Below are 14,590 nucleotides of genomic sequence, written 5' to 3'. Positions count from 1 at the left end.
GTTCAACATCTTTGTGGGTGACATGGACAGTGGGATTGAGTGCACCCTCAGCAAGTTTGCCAATGACACCAAACTCTGTGGTGCAGTCAATATGCTGGAGAGAAGGGATGGGATCCAGAGGGACCCTGACAGGCTTGAGAACCTCATGAAGTTCAACAGACCAAGTGCAAGGTCCTGACCCTCAGTCGGGGAAATCCCAAGCAGAAATACAGGCTGGGGGAGACTGGATGGAGAGCAGCCTTGAGAAGGACTTGGGGATGATGGTTAACGAAAAGCTCAATATAACCTGGCAGTGTGCACTTGCAGCCCAGAAACCAACAGTGTCCTGGGCTGCATCAAAAGGGGCATGGCCAGCAAGTTGAGGGAGGGGATCCTCCCCCTCTACTCTGCTGTGGTGAGACACCCCCCCCCCCCCCGCAGTCCTGCGTCAAGCTCTGGGGCAACAACACAAGAGGGACGTGGAGCTGTTGAAGCGAGTCCAGAGAAGGCCACGGAGATGCTGCGAGGCACCTCTGCTCTGGAGACAGGCTGAGAGAGCTCGGCTTGTTCAGCCTGGAGAAGAGAAGGCTCCGGGGAGACCTTAGAGCAGCTTCCAGTGCCTAAAGGGGTTACAAGGAACGTGGAGAAAGGCTTTGGACAAGGGCGTGTAGGGACAGGAACGCCTCGGGCTCGCCCCCTCCCCGGCTCCTCCAGCGCCGGGAGCGCGCAGGCACGCGGCGGGGGGGCTGCAGGCGCGGCCGTTCCCCGCCCATCACCTGACGCCGTGGGCAGGCGCAGCGCGGGGCCGCCGGAACTACAAAGCCCGCCGGGCAGCATAGGACTGGACAGCCAGCGCCTCAGCGTGCCCATAGAGCAGAGTGTAATGCGGAGACCCGCTGTAGACGTGGGCGCCAGGGTCCGCAGCGCTGGGCTGATGCAATAGCGGGATCCGCGGTTATCGCGGCAGCACCGCAGCGGGATCGGCTGTCTCTACTGTGACCAAGTTTGCGGGGTCTGAACATGGGGGGATCGAGCGTGTTGACGTGACTGTGCCGGTTCCTCGCGTTACTCTGACCGCGTCCCTCGCTCGCCCCGGTTACAGGCCGCACCGATCCGCGGTACCGGCGTCCTCAACCGCGTGGGGGGAGCTACCCGAAGGCCCATGCACCGGTTCGTGTTGGCTGCCAAGCAAGCCGCGGCAAGCCTAGGCTGCCGGGGCCCGGGGGGCGGTGGGAAGGACATGCCTCTGCGATGCGCCGCTTCGCTGGCGGCGGGCTGGCCCCCGCGGGGTCCTCGGCTCCAGCGGCCAGCGCGGGAGGGGACGGTGCGCTGGAGCAGCGCTGCTAAGGCCTCCGTGGTGAAGATCAATGAAAAGGCGAGCAGGGAGAAGATCCTGACGCTAGAGTCCATGAACCCGCTGGTGAAGGCGTTGGAGTATGCGGTGCGAGGGCCTATCGTCCTTAAAGCCGGCGAGATCGAGAAGGAGCTGCGGAAGGTGAGGCAGGGCAGGGCGCGCTTCCTCCTCCCCCGCCCGTTCTCGCGGCGAACGCGCCGGCACCGCCTCCGGCACTCCGCCGCCGCTCCTCATTGGGGCGCCGGGGGGCTCAGCGGGGCCCGTAGAGGCCTCGGGAAAGGGGTGGCGGGGTGCAGGGGGCGGCTGCGCTGCCGGTGCGATGCCTCGTACCAAGTTAACAACTCGCAGACCACGCACAGCACCTGTCCTATTCCCGCCGTTGCCCGGAGCCGTAGCTGGGGCACACCGGCCGTCCCCCGACCCTCCCCGGGCCGGCCCCGCTCCCTCCCCTGCGGGATACTCAGTGTGGGGGTGGAGGGGAGAGAAGCCCAAAGCAAAGAAACCCGCCCTCCGGCTGCTGTTGATCCGATGTCACGGGTTGCGTCAGGCAAACACTCCCACAACGCAGTGTTTACATTTCTACAGCCACTCTGACCCTTTGCTGCAATCCCATGTTCACCGGTTATACAAGAGGGTGACTGACCAGCTTCTGTCCATGGAGGTGTTCAAAAACCGTGTAGATGAGGCCCTCAGTGACATGGTTTAATGGTGGCCTTGGCAGTCCTGGGGGTTCTGTTGGATTTGATCTTAAAAGTCTTTTCCAACCTGGTTGATTCTGTGATTCTATGACAGAGCCTTTAAAATGTTCACGAGCATTTTGGAGATGCTGCCTTTGCTGGGGTGGTACTGGCGGGCTTGGAAGGTGTGAGGTGGGCCCAGCTCTTCCCAGGCTCCTCTGGCACATCCAGCACTCCTGGGTTTTCCAGACCCGGGGAGGCTAATGCTTCCTGTGGAGCCCACCAATACCGTGCTGGTGTTTTCTTCGCTGCAGGAGTTGAGGTGCTTTGGGGACAAGCCCTTGGAGCACAAATGCTGCCTGAAGTTGTAGGTGGTTAGTGCGTTAGGGGGTCAGGCAACAAAGCCTGATACAAGATACTCCTGAGGGTCTGGGCCAAAAAGCACTAAATAAAGCAAATCAGTGCTCACATTTTGTTATTCAGATTTTTTTTTCTTATTCCTTACACTAGCATTGGAAAAGCCCAACCCTTAGCAATGCAGGCATGGCTTTGGGCTTGTGCTGTCCACACCACAGCCTCCCCTGGCAGCATGAAAACTTGCTGGGTTTTGGTTTGAACAAAGCTTCTGGCAAGCTATTTTTCTATGATTGCAAATATTATTCCCTGCCTTTGCTGGTTCAGAAAGCCTTGCTAATATGTTGTTACAGGTACTGCAAGACCATTTTCATTAGTGTATGTAAAGTGCTTTGAGCAAAAGCAGTGCCATAGCAATGCTAATGAGATTATTTTAATTCTTTGGTCTTTGTGCTACTTGGTTCCCCTTGGTCTAGAAGGTAAAGAGTGTGTTTTTTCAGCTCACTGTGTATTATATACATCAATTACTTATGTCTAACTTAGTAATTATTGAAAACAGCTTCTTTTTTAGAATTCTACTTAAAAACTTCAGATTGGTGGAGACTTCATTTCAGAACATTTGATTTTTGCCTTAAAACTTGTTTATAAAGGTGGCATTGTCTTTATGCAACTAGGTTCCCTAGTGGGTGCATTTTCCAGAGTATAAAATCCTCCTGTGTTCTCACTGAGTATGTTTGGTTTCAAGTTAACATCACAGGGCAAGAGGTATTACTTGACAAAACAAATATAATACAATCTCCACTAACTCCTCTCAACTCCCCTGTTTACTTCAATTACCAGCTGAGTCACTGCAAAGACAATAAATAACCTTCTATGCACTTTTTAACAATTGCAAGAGCAAGTCATTGCCAGTCGCTTTACTAAAAGATTGTTATGGCAGTTTTGTGCCCACTTACCTGGCATTTTCCATTTAAAAGTTGTTTGGGTTTTTTCTGTAAGCCATTCTCATGGGATAATGGCATCCATTATCAATGGCTACCAGCACTCAGGCACATGACTGTGCTCTGCTGTGACTAACCTGATCAAAACCCTCCTGGTTGGCAGGGAAGGAGGACAATATTGCTGTAAAAGTTGAGATGATGGATCTGCAGAGAACACTAATCAATTTAACAAGCAGCTGGAAGACTATTTTCTTCCACGCTGCTCAAGTTAGTCATTCCCCTTTGCCTTTTTCTGATAATACTGTTACTCCTACTGTTTAATCAAACTCTCTGGGAAAGTATGCAGCCTTGAGGAGTACCTGGGTTCCTTATAATTGAAATATTGTAGGTTATCTGTCTTTTTTTTTTTTTGTCTAAAATTGACTTCTGTGTGATCACAGGTCAGTGGCACTTCTTTGATTACTTTTAATTGAAACTGGACAACTACTTTTTTTTTTTCATCCTTTTCAACCTTAAGCTCACAGAGTTATGTCAACCACTGCCAGCAGAACTAACACTGCCTGATAAAGAGGCTGAAGTGGTTGTCAGGGGAAGGTGATGCCCCACAGCATCTCTAGATCGATTATTACTCTTCACTGACAGCAAAAGGGATGCCACATAGCATCTACATATGACGGGGAAGAAGATCTGCACAGGCATGAGAGCATGGACTCCACTACTGTGGAAGCGCTGCACTGGCTGCTGGTAGCAAGAGCTGTCAGGTGAAACAATGATAGTAAATCTGCATTTGTCCTGTTCTGCCAAGGTGCCTTTGGGTCATTTGTTCCCAAACTAAAGGCATTTGAAATGCAGACACCAGACTGTATCTAATCAGATACAGTAGAGGCTCTCCCTGTTTAAACTTGGTTCAATTCAGTTAGATGTCATTCTTGAGTAACTTAGACAGCTTGTCATGCAGACTATAGAATAGTTACTTGAAGCTGTTTGCACAGTGTAAGCTTTCATCTTTGAGTTTTATTCTGCTGTTTCAGATTCTAAATAGCATTTCCTCTGTTATTCGATCTGGGACTTGCTTCTTTTCTATATTACCTGCAAATGATTACAAAAGGAGGTGTAACTCCACAGTGCACAGAGAATAAGGACTAAAATGTTACTTGAGAAGTTGCTGACTAGGTAATTCAAGGGATAGTTTTTTAAAAAAAAAACAAAACAAAACAAAACAAAAAAAAAATCAACCCCTGAAGCATTGATTTCAACTAATGAGCTCAGGATTAAGCTAATGTAGTGACCTGGGTTCAGTTATAGCAGTCGTTTTTCTCCTTCTTAGTAGCTGGTGCAGTGCTGTGTTTTTGACTTTCAGCCTGGGAACAACGCTGATAACACTGATGTTTTTAGTTGTTGCTAAGTAATGTTTATTCTGACCGAGGACTTTCTTAGTCTCATGCTTTGCCAGGGAGGAGGGGAAGCCAGAAGGAAGCAGAGACAGGACACCTGACCCAAACTAGCCAAAGGGATATTCCATCCCACAGCACGTCATGCCCAGTATATAAACTGGGGGGAGTTACCTGGAAGGCCCAGATCACTGCTCGGGTTGGGCGGGGTATTGGTAGGCGGGTGGTGAGCAATTGTATCCTCTCCCCTTGTTATTTCCCTTATCGTTATTATTATTAGTGGTGGTAGTAGTGGTTTTGTATTATACCTTAGTTACTGGACTGCTCTTATCTCAATCCATGGGAGTTATATTGTTCCGATTCTCCTCCCCATCCCTCCGGGAGTGGGAGGAGGAAGAAAGGGGGGGGAGTGAGTGAGCGGCTGCGTGGTTCTGAGTTACTGGCTTGGCTCAAACCACGACATGTAGGTAACAAGTTAGAATACTCTAGTAAAGCAGAGTAAGATTAATTGCTCAGGAGTACAGATGAGGCATGCTGTACTTGGACCTCATGAGTTTTGTTGGCCTGTGACCTCTATTCATCTAGATGGAAAATGAAGGTTTTGATCTACATTAAGTCTTTCCAGCTGGAAATCTTCATGCAAAATCACTTGCTTGAATCACTTCTCTGAATGTTTTTGTTACAATTTTGAAATTGCAGTAGTCTTTCAAATGTGACAACTTGATTTCTCTTCCTCTTTGCTAATGGTAATAATCAGCTGATTCTGGCTTACTAAGGTGATGGGGGAGAAAGAACTGACTTCAACCCTTTTCCTTGGTGTTTCTGGGAACTTTTTAAAGTAAGCTAAAGCATAGGCATATCTTAATAAATAATTCTATTCTCAATGGAACTCAAACAAGATTTTTTTTGTTTTTTTATTTTTTAACCCCTTTGTTTTAGACTTGCTAACAGATGGCCACCATATCAAGTATTGACTTTACTTACATTTCAGACTAGAAATTTTAGCTTAAACATGAATTCAATGCGATAATGTCATCTTTGGACAGAGCAGTTCTTCTTACTTAATCAGTGATAGCAAGCCAGCTTTGTCTTTACATGGGCACCGCACATATCTGATTTGTTAATTTGCATTCATGCTAATTTTAACTGACCTTGCTATGTAAAGTCCCTTCATATCTGTTACTCTGACATCTCTCTCCACTTATACTCTCCTTTTGTCCCTATTTTCTGCTTAGCTTTTACATAATGTCAAGTTCTATGTCAGGTTGTGTTGGCTTACACATACTTGCAAGGCATGTGCATATTAAACAGCATTTTAGGATCCACAAGTCAACTCATGTAACGTTGGAAACCATGCCTAGCTTAGTGCAAGTCACACAACATTAGGTCCCTGTTCAAAACTTTAAAGCTACTGAAGGAAAGATGTAGGGCAGAAAGGGGTAGAGGGGTGGTGTGGAGATTAACGGCACGGACTCAGAGCATCCTCATGCAGTGAATCACTTTATTGCCTATTGCTCTAGCTTTTATACCATTCTAGCAAAAGATATTTTTAGCCTATTGCTCTACCTTTTATACCAAGCTAGTTTTAGCACATCATGTTTAGTTCCTGGTTTACAGTTTTGTTTTTTCCAACATTCTTCGTCATTTCACAAACAGTCCCAAAATAACCAATTCCTTATCTTTCTGTTCTCCTGCTCCTGTCCAGCTGGGTTGCTCTGCTTAACCACACAGTGTACTTTGCTTCTTCTTTAACTCTTTCTTCTCCAGCCAAGCAGTTACTTCTCTTGGGCAATAATCAAATAGTTTCCATCCTCTCCTACAGGGTGGTATGTATGCAGAGATACACTGGTAACATCTAGAAAGTTCCTTCAGATCAGCACAGGTGGTTAGCATATTCTACCACAGAGTCTGAACTAGGTGCTTTTAATACCCAGTCAAGGTGCCTCTACACATTGAAGCCTGTGTTTTTTACTGTGTGGTGGTGGTTTGGTTTTCTTGGTGTTTTTTTGGTGTTCCCCCCCCCCCCCCCCCCCCCAACAGCCACTGTAGTATGACTTTTACAGTACAAGGGCTGTACCCTCACCTCCTGTGCTCATGTTTTTCATTTGTGTAACTATTGCAAATAGGTTCCTATCACATGTTTATTCTTCAGGTCACTTTAACTTATGTAGCTCTGGCAGCTTCTGCTAAAGTATTTTGGTTAAACAACTGTAGAGCGCTTTTTTTTTTTTTTTTAAATTTTATTTTACTAATTCTTCAGGCTTTTAAATCGAATAGAAAAAATTCTGACTTAGAATCCAGACTTCATTGTAAATATGAGTTGACAGTGTCCCTGAGAGTTGTGGAAAGATAAAACACAGTTTAGAGCATGACATGCAGAAATATAATTTGACATGCCAAGAAAAAGATACAAGGTTGACTGGTACACCCAGTAATGAAAGATGTTAAGTTTAAATTACCATCCTATAATTTCCTGCCTTGAATGCATGCCTGTGTGCACACTAAGAAAGTATCTTCTAGACAAGAGCATTTGACTTCATTAAGACTTGTTGTTCCTTGGTTGCCTGTTCATGTTGCATGTAGAAGAGAACCTGTAGTAAACCCCACATTTTTTAGCAGGGTGAAACTACTGCAGATGAATATGAAAGAAAATCAGTTTTAAGAGTACAATTGCCAAAATCATACATTCAGAAGCGCACAGTCCACAAGATCCAGATATTTAATCTTTTCTTGTTGAATACAGTAACAGAATCTATTCCAAAATACCCCTTTACCAATAGGTCTTCAAGTTAAGAGGGTCCTAATGTCTATCTCCTTCTAATGAGCATTATTTTAATGCTGTCATTTACAATCATGTTAAAATCAAGGGCTCTATTCATATAGGCAAAACTTTAAATGCAAATGCACTGTGAACACTGTAGAAGGCAAAAGTAAATTGAGGACAAGCCCTGTTCCAAAATCCCTGAATCAGATCTGCCAATTAATGGTCAGCCCTACCAATTTTTCTCATTTGATATTAGAACCCCCCTTGTCCCCCCTTCCCGAATTATACATGCGTAACACAAACTCAAAGCCTTACTCTGTAGTAAGCAGGTCAGGTTTATTTTTCTGTTGTGAGCTGTTTTAATAAAAAGATTGGAATGCTAATTCAGGCCTTCAAGTCCCTATTAGTTAAGAGCCTCTGGGTAGTGCTTTCTTGGCCTTTTGAGAAGGGGGGGAAGGCAAGCAACTTGGCTACTACAGTGTAGATCTCAACTATGTTTGGTTTTGCCAGCTCTCTTATACAGCTTGTTTGTGCAAGTCGCAGCATAACAGACTCAGCTTGTGCTAAGGAAATAGCACAGTGTTTCAGTGTGATGTTATTGCCTGATAACCATCAAAAGGAGGCACAAAACAATGGCAATGAAAATGCAACAAAGAAGAGCAGCCAAGAGTGGACAAATTCTGAAATTTAGAAATAGCTGAAATGCCACATTGCTTTTCTGGGATTGAAAGAACCTCACATTTTTTGGCCTCCTCAGGTGAGGAGTCTTTCCTATTACCAAATCCAAATCACACAAGCCTCTCTATTGACTGAGGATTTTCCTTTGAAATTCACTGAAGACTTCAGCAAAGACAGCTTTAGGTCAGTTTGCACCCTTTATGCTTTCTGGGCACAGTGTTAGTTTGCAATTTGCCAGCATTCTTAAATGGCACCATCATAAAGGGAACCTCCAGACACGCTAAAACTCCAAAGAGACAAACCAGCTCTTGGCAATGGACTGCCTTCATGGTAGTTCTTTGGGAAAGTGTATGTTCTGGCATCATATAGTTTTGTTGGGGATTTTTTTGGGTTTGTTTGTTTTTTTCTGATAAAATAATTCTCCCAACAGTTCTTGCTTGGTGACTCTCTCCTTGAGAGACAGCTCATCATTTCATACTATACTCCATACCTGCTGGGTTTCCTGAGGCTGTGGGGATGTCTAAGGGAAGCTTCCCCAAACCCGGTTATCTACATAAAGATTTGTGTTGACTTTGCACCAATAAATTCTGGTTCACATGTGAAAATCCCTTCTCCCAGTTTTCTGTGATAGTCAGAACACTGACACAGTCAGAATAATCCTGTCTGACCTGTTTCAGGTTTCAGAGGCTTTTCATCTGGTCTCTTAAAAGACTGCATTTCCTCTGAGGAGAGTGACAGAACTAACTGCTGAAGGAACTGATCTCCAAAGAACTTATTCCAAATCTGGGAAGAGTCCTTTATTCAATTAAAATCCTTTCATTATCAAGAAGATGGCAACTGGGAGGAAAAAAAAAAAAAAAGACATTTTTGTATTTTCTACTTTACAACTGAATTTAGAAGTGCAAGAAGGCTTCTTCAGCTGTTAAAATGGCTACTACAATTAGTCCCTTTGCTAACAATTTCAAAAGAATGGCAGCAGATTGGCTTTGTTCCCAAGATGAGGATGAATCAGGTTGTTAGGACAGCGTGAGGTGCCACAAAAGGCAGAAAGTTGTAGCAGTGGTTGTTTTGAAGGGCTGGGGATTGTTTTTCCTCCTTCATGTGGTTCATACCCTCTTCAGTAGACATGAGTATCAGTCTGGTACTTAATGCTCACAAGTTTGTTATTAGAGCTCTTGTTCTGCAAACTTCACTTTTCCAAATCTCTGCCTGGTGGCAGAGAGTAGTTACAATCCAGTCAGACTGCCTCAACAACACACCTTGAAAGCCTGATTGTACGAGAGAGAGAGAGAGGATGTAAGAGACAGAATATGAGAGCACATGAATGGGGGTGAATATGGGGGCAGCTCTCTATCACTAGAAGAAAGCAAAACAATTTAATGGCCTAGTTTCTGCCCCCCCCCCCCCCGTATGTTCCTTGGCTTGTCAGGGGCATAAATTGTCTTGGCACAGGCATGTTACTGATGTGGTCAAAGACTGCTTAGCCTTCTGCAGTGAAATAAATCTTGCCCTAACAAACTATGTCCTGTTGCAGCATGTTTCTGACTGTTCTACAACCTGATGTTGAAGTTATCAACATCACATTCACACTTCCTCCTTTCATACAGATCTTTTCATAGACTTTCCAAAAAGTATTTGATGTTAATCTTCCCTTGGATACTCATGCACACTAGTGCCATCACCATAGGAGAAACCGTGACACAAGTAACCAGTGACTAATGCTACTCTGTCTTAAGGATTTGAGCGAATTCCACCTTGAACTCATCTGCAGAGTTATAGGCACTGTCTAGACTTCCCTTGATGCAGCTTCTGATTTGCTTTGAAACTTTGACTCATTAACATTTGACACTTGTTCTTGCCTTTTATTGTTTCCTGTTCCTTCTTTCTGAAATGCTAGGATGGGATTTTTTTGTTCTGGAGGAATCAAACATAAATCTGTACAACTTTGATATTCCTTTCCATAGAAATACTGGGAATCAAGTAATAGAAGAAGATGAGAACAAACCTAAGTAGTCAGAACCATTTTTTTCAAGGTTTCACTAAGAGGGGATATAGTGAATCTTGTGAAGACAGTTCTAAACAATTGCTGATATTGATAATGCATGTCAGGGAAGGCAAAGACCCCAGTTATTTAAAAATGTATCTCTGATTTGAAAGACAAAAAGGGCAATGCCTCTTATAGCTGAGACCAAGAAATACGAGTTAGTCAAGAGGACCATGAGCCTTTAAGCAGGTATGTAGGAGCAGTGTGTACAGCACAGAAAACCTCATTGTTCCTTCTCTACCAAGACTTTACAGTAAGATAACTGTTATGTATGTTTTTCTATTTTCTCCAGATCAATCATTTTAGTAGGAAAGGTAGTGTGGGGTTTATGGAGTAGGTGCTGACTATATACCTGCAGTTGATGCCCAAAGGCAGTGATGGCATAAACACTGAGTTGGGCACTAGCAGAGATCTGCATGGTGTCCATGCTAATAAGCTATGAAATAATTTACAATAAACCTGACATGGACACCAAAAAAGGTCTGTTACCTTGTAAAGGCCTGTACCACTATAAAAACTCCACAGGTGCATTAGGAAATGCAGGGTACCTTTCAGCATTTCGCTAACCAAAGCAGCAGCTATTTTTTATTGCAGATCACAATAGTATTTATTTGTGTGCAAAACCCATCTAATTTGTCTAACATAATGTATTTATGTTGTTAGAGGTTTGTTCATAATCTGGTAAACCAAGGTTTTTTTATTTCATCTATTGCTGAGAACTGCTGTGTTTTTTTAGACTGCCTAATGTAAGGCAAAGAATGTATCCCTTATTCTTTACCAAATTTGTTTTGCTGTGCAAATCTAGTGAGACTGATTCTGTTTGCTGTAAGAAGGACCAAATGCAAACAGTCTGTGGGAATTTTTCTTACTTTCAGGCAAACCGAATTTGTTCTTCTACATGTAGCTTCTTTTCCTGCTTATTTTCAAATTAGAATGAAATAATGTTGAGCTATCAGTGGACCCCAGGTAGTTTGAAAAGAACCTATTTCTAGCTGCTTGCTTTACTCACAAATTGCTAAACTTCAGCCTCAGATACCTGTAATTTTTATCTGGCATCCCTATTCTTATTTCCTTATTTAAGGTTGAAATACAGCTCTTATTTAAGCACTCAGATCAGCAAACATAAAAGCAAATGACATGATGGAGTCTGTGTGTCACTTTCAATTATTTTAAGTGAATGTTTGGGGTTTTTTTTAAAATCCTGCTAAATTTAAGGCCATATAAAAATAACCCTTTTGAATCAGGATCACAAAAGTCCAACTGTCTTGTCTTAATGCCATTTCTAACTACCTATTTCTATTTCAAAAGAAAAAACCTAAACACTATCAGTCAAATGATGGACTGGATTTGTAGTGAGGATTTGAATCACATTATCACATAACCTCTCAGCCACATTACACAGCTGTACATGTCCAAATCTTGGTATACCTGGGAATTTGCATCCTTGGTGACTACTAATATTTTGGTGATTGTTACCTTTGCACATCTGGTTTCTTGTCTGTCTTTGAAGTCTTAACACATAATCCATGGTAGAAAAGCAAAAATTAGTTAAGGCTTACCAGCCACATGTTCTATATCCAAATCCAATAACTTGCTGTAAATATACAGGGTAGGAAGAGGCTTTGTGAGTTCAGTCCACAGCCAGAGCAGTATGTTATAGGCAATTGTGTACAGAAAACAAATCGGTCTAATTTTGCAGTTCATTAGTCCACATGAAAATTCTGTTGCTGTTAGAAGGCCTCTCTACTATCTTTCATACTTAAATATACATTAGAAAAGCTATAAATTTGTTTTTGCCTACCTCATTTATTCTTCTTGTAATGTTGGCCTTTCCTTGAAGTTAATCTTTTTTATTTAAATCAATGGTGTGTTTTTGTTTTTTTCTACCAGTTAGTCCCTTGTCTTTTTCCCCCTTTATTTCACTTTTTAAAGAGCTGTGATTGGTAATCAACATTCATCAACTGTTTTCCCTCTGTTCTCATGATGTATCCAGTCCCTCATAGGAAAAACAGCTCTCTGAAATTTCGGAGATTAGGAATGTCGTGGTTTAAGCCCAGCCAGTAACTCAGAACCACGCAGCCGGTTGCTCACTCCCTCCCCTTCTTCTCCTCCCCCTGCTCCCAGAAGGATGGGGAGGAGAATCGAAAGAATGTAACTCTCACGGGTTGAGATAAGAACAGTCCAGTAACTAAGGTACCATATAAAGCCACTACTACTACCACCACTAATAATAATAATAATGATAAGGGAAATAACAAGTGGAGAGGATACAATTGCTCACCACCCGCCGACCAGTACCCAGCCTGACCCGAGCAGTGATCTGGGCCTTCCGGGTAACTCCCCCCGGTTTATATACTGGGCATGACGTGCTGTGGTATGGAATACCCCTTTGGCCAGTTTGGGTCAGGTGTCCTGTCTCTGCTTCCTTCTGGCTTCCCCTCCTCCCTGGCAAAGCATGAGACTGAGAAAGTCCTTGGTCGGAGTAAACATTACTTAGCAACAACTAAAAACATCAGTGTTATCAGCGTTGTTCCCAGGCTGAAAGTTAAAAAACACAGCACTGCACCAGCTACTAAGAAGGAGAAAAATGACTGCGACAGCTGAACCCAGGACAGTATCCACCCCTTATTCCATACCATTCATGTCATGTTCAGATCCCACATTTTTTTCAATATACCATCGCTTTCGTCTCATATATATATATATACCCAGTGATTATTTAGCACTTCTGCTGTTTTTCATATAGGGCCTCACTACGATATATTTTGTAAAACGTATGTATGGAAAAATGGGGTCATCACACAATGAATATTTAAACAGAAAACAAATAAGCAAGCAGTATCTTTACTGTTTTTACCCTAGAAAGTACTAAAGGTCAGCATCTTTTCTGTAAAGCATTTAAGATTTACTGGCTGTATTGTATAAGAAATGTCTTAAGCTTTACATTAAACACTATTTGTTCTGAGATTAGGCATTCTTTAGTTACAGCCATATGACAGATACCAAAAAAGAGGAATTCCTTATCATCTACTTCATCCCTAACAATGCATTGCAAATAATCTCTTTTTAGGGAATCAAGAAACCTTTTACTGAAGTAATTAAAGCCAACATTGGAGATGCACATGCAATGGGACAGAGGCCAATCACCTTCCTCCGTCAGGTAAGAATATTATAAAATATTATTCTTAATTTTTTATTAGATTACCAAGAATGCCTTAAAATCTGTCTGGTGTGTGTATTAGCATAAATGATTCCCTAGATGCACTTAGACTTAACATAGTTCTTTTGTAAAGAATTACAGATTTTGATTTCTGAGCTGAAGTCCTATACCTTGCTTGCTGAGTGTCCTCTTTCAACACAGTAACTTTCCTTATGTTTCATGTTATTCCCCATCCATACATTCTCCTGCCAATTCTCCTATGTTATCAGTCTGCACATTCATTATCAATAATGCACTTCAAAAAAGAAAGTGGTTGTCTTCAAAGAAAAAAGCAAATGCCTTTCTTCATCTGACAGTTTAAGATCTGCACACAATTGGGTGCAACTAGTTGTAATGTTGCTGATTTTGCACATTTTACCTCTGATTGGTTAACTTTTAGGAAAGACTACAACAGAATTCACCTTTGTATATTATTCCCGAAACACAAGCAAAGTTTAAAACGAGTATTACGTTATTTACTGAGCATCCCTTACACACACATGTAAAATCCAGTCTATAATAATGTAAATTCAGAGTTCCAAGACAAACTGAAGCCCTATGAAACTGGGGGTCCAGGTGATGAGATTATAAAATTGAGCTATACAGCAAACTGTCAGCAAACTAGGAAGACCAGAGCTTCTTACAAATTATTCAGAACCAATGTTATTAAATAAAGTACTGGGTAAATGGGAAATTCTTCCTCCCCATGACTGTGTGCACACATGGATTAATTCTTCAGTCACTGTCCCAGAAGATGACAACAGCCTATCCATATTACACCATGTAAGCATAAAAATGAGAGAGAGACTGGAACAAATTAAGCTGATCTCAGATCTCTAGATTCTTTGTGTCTTACATTCCTTCATAAACTTAATTCTGCTAGGTCATGTTTCTACTTTTACTATGTTCTATATCACCACTTCTTTTTTAATTAATTATTTCACACAAAATCAAATTAGTAATAACTTTAAGTTATTTTTGGGAAGGATTATTAGAACATGCAACTGGGGCTTCAAAATTTGATCATATTTCTCAGTTCTGCTCCATTTTAAACTCTTGGTTTCTTGTCAATAAAGTGGGCTAGTAATACACAAAGAGTGGAGGATAGAGCTGTTTAGAGATACCATGAATAATTAACTGTGTTTTAGTGTGTTTGCACTATGCATAGCTCACCTGGACTCCAGTCTTTACTGTTTGTAATACTAATAG

At 42.6% G+C, this 14,590-nt stretch overlaps 1 protein-coding gene across 1 annotated transcript in view; it reads left to right on the top strand.

Moving 5' to 3' along the window:
• Positions 1-844: 844 nt before the first annotated feature.
• Positions 845-14,590, top strand: part of LOC115619219 (alanine aminotransferase 2-like) — a 37,312-nt gene continuing 23,566 nt past the window's right edge. Inside the window, exons 1-2 of the mRNA XM_030511276.1 lie at positions 845-1,474; positions 13,253-13,342. Coding sequence (XP_030367136.1) covers positions 1,142-1,474; positions 13,253-13,342 — 423 coding nt within the window. The 5' untranslated portion in view covers positions 845-1,141. The remainder of the gene's footprint in view (positions 1,475-13,252; positions 13,343-14,590) is intronic.

The sequence above is a fragment of the Strigops habroptila genome, chromosome W, assembly GCF_004027225.2.
Source record: "Strigops habroptila isolate Jane chromosome W, bStrHab1.2.pri, whole genome shotgun sequence".
Lineage (NCBI taxonomy): Eukaryota > Metazoa > Chordata > Aves > Psittaciformes > Psittacidae > Strigops > Strigops habroptila.
This window is presented reverse-complemented; position numbering and strand designations above follow the sequence as displayed.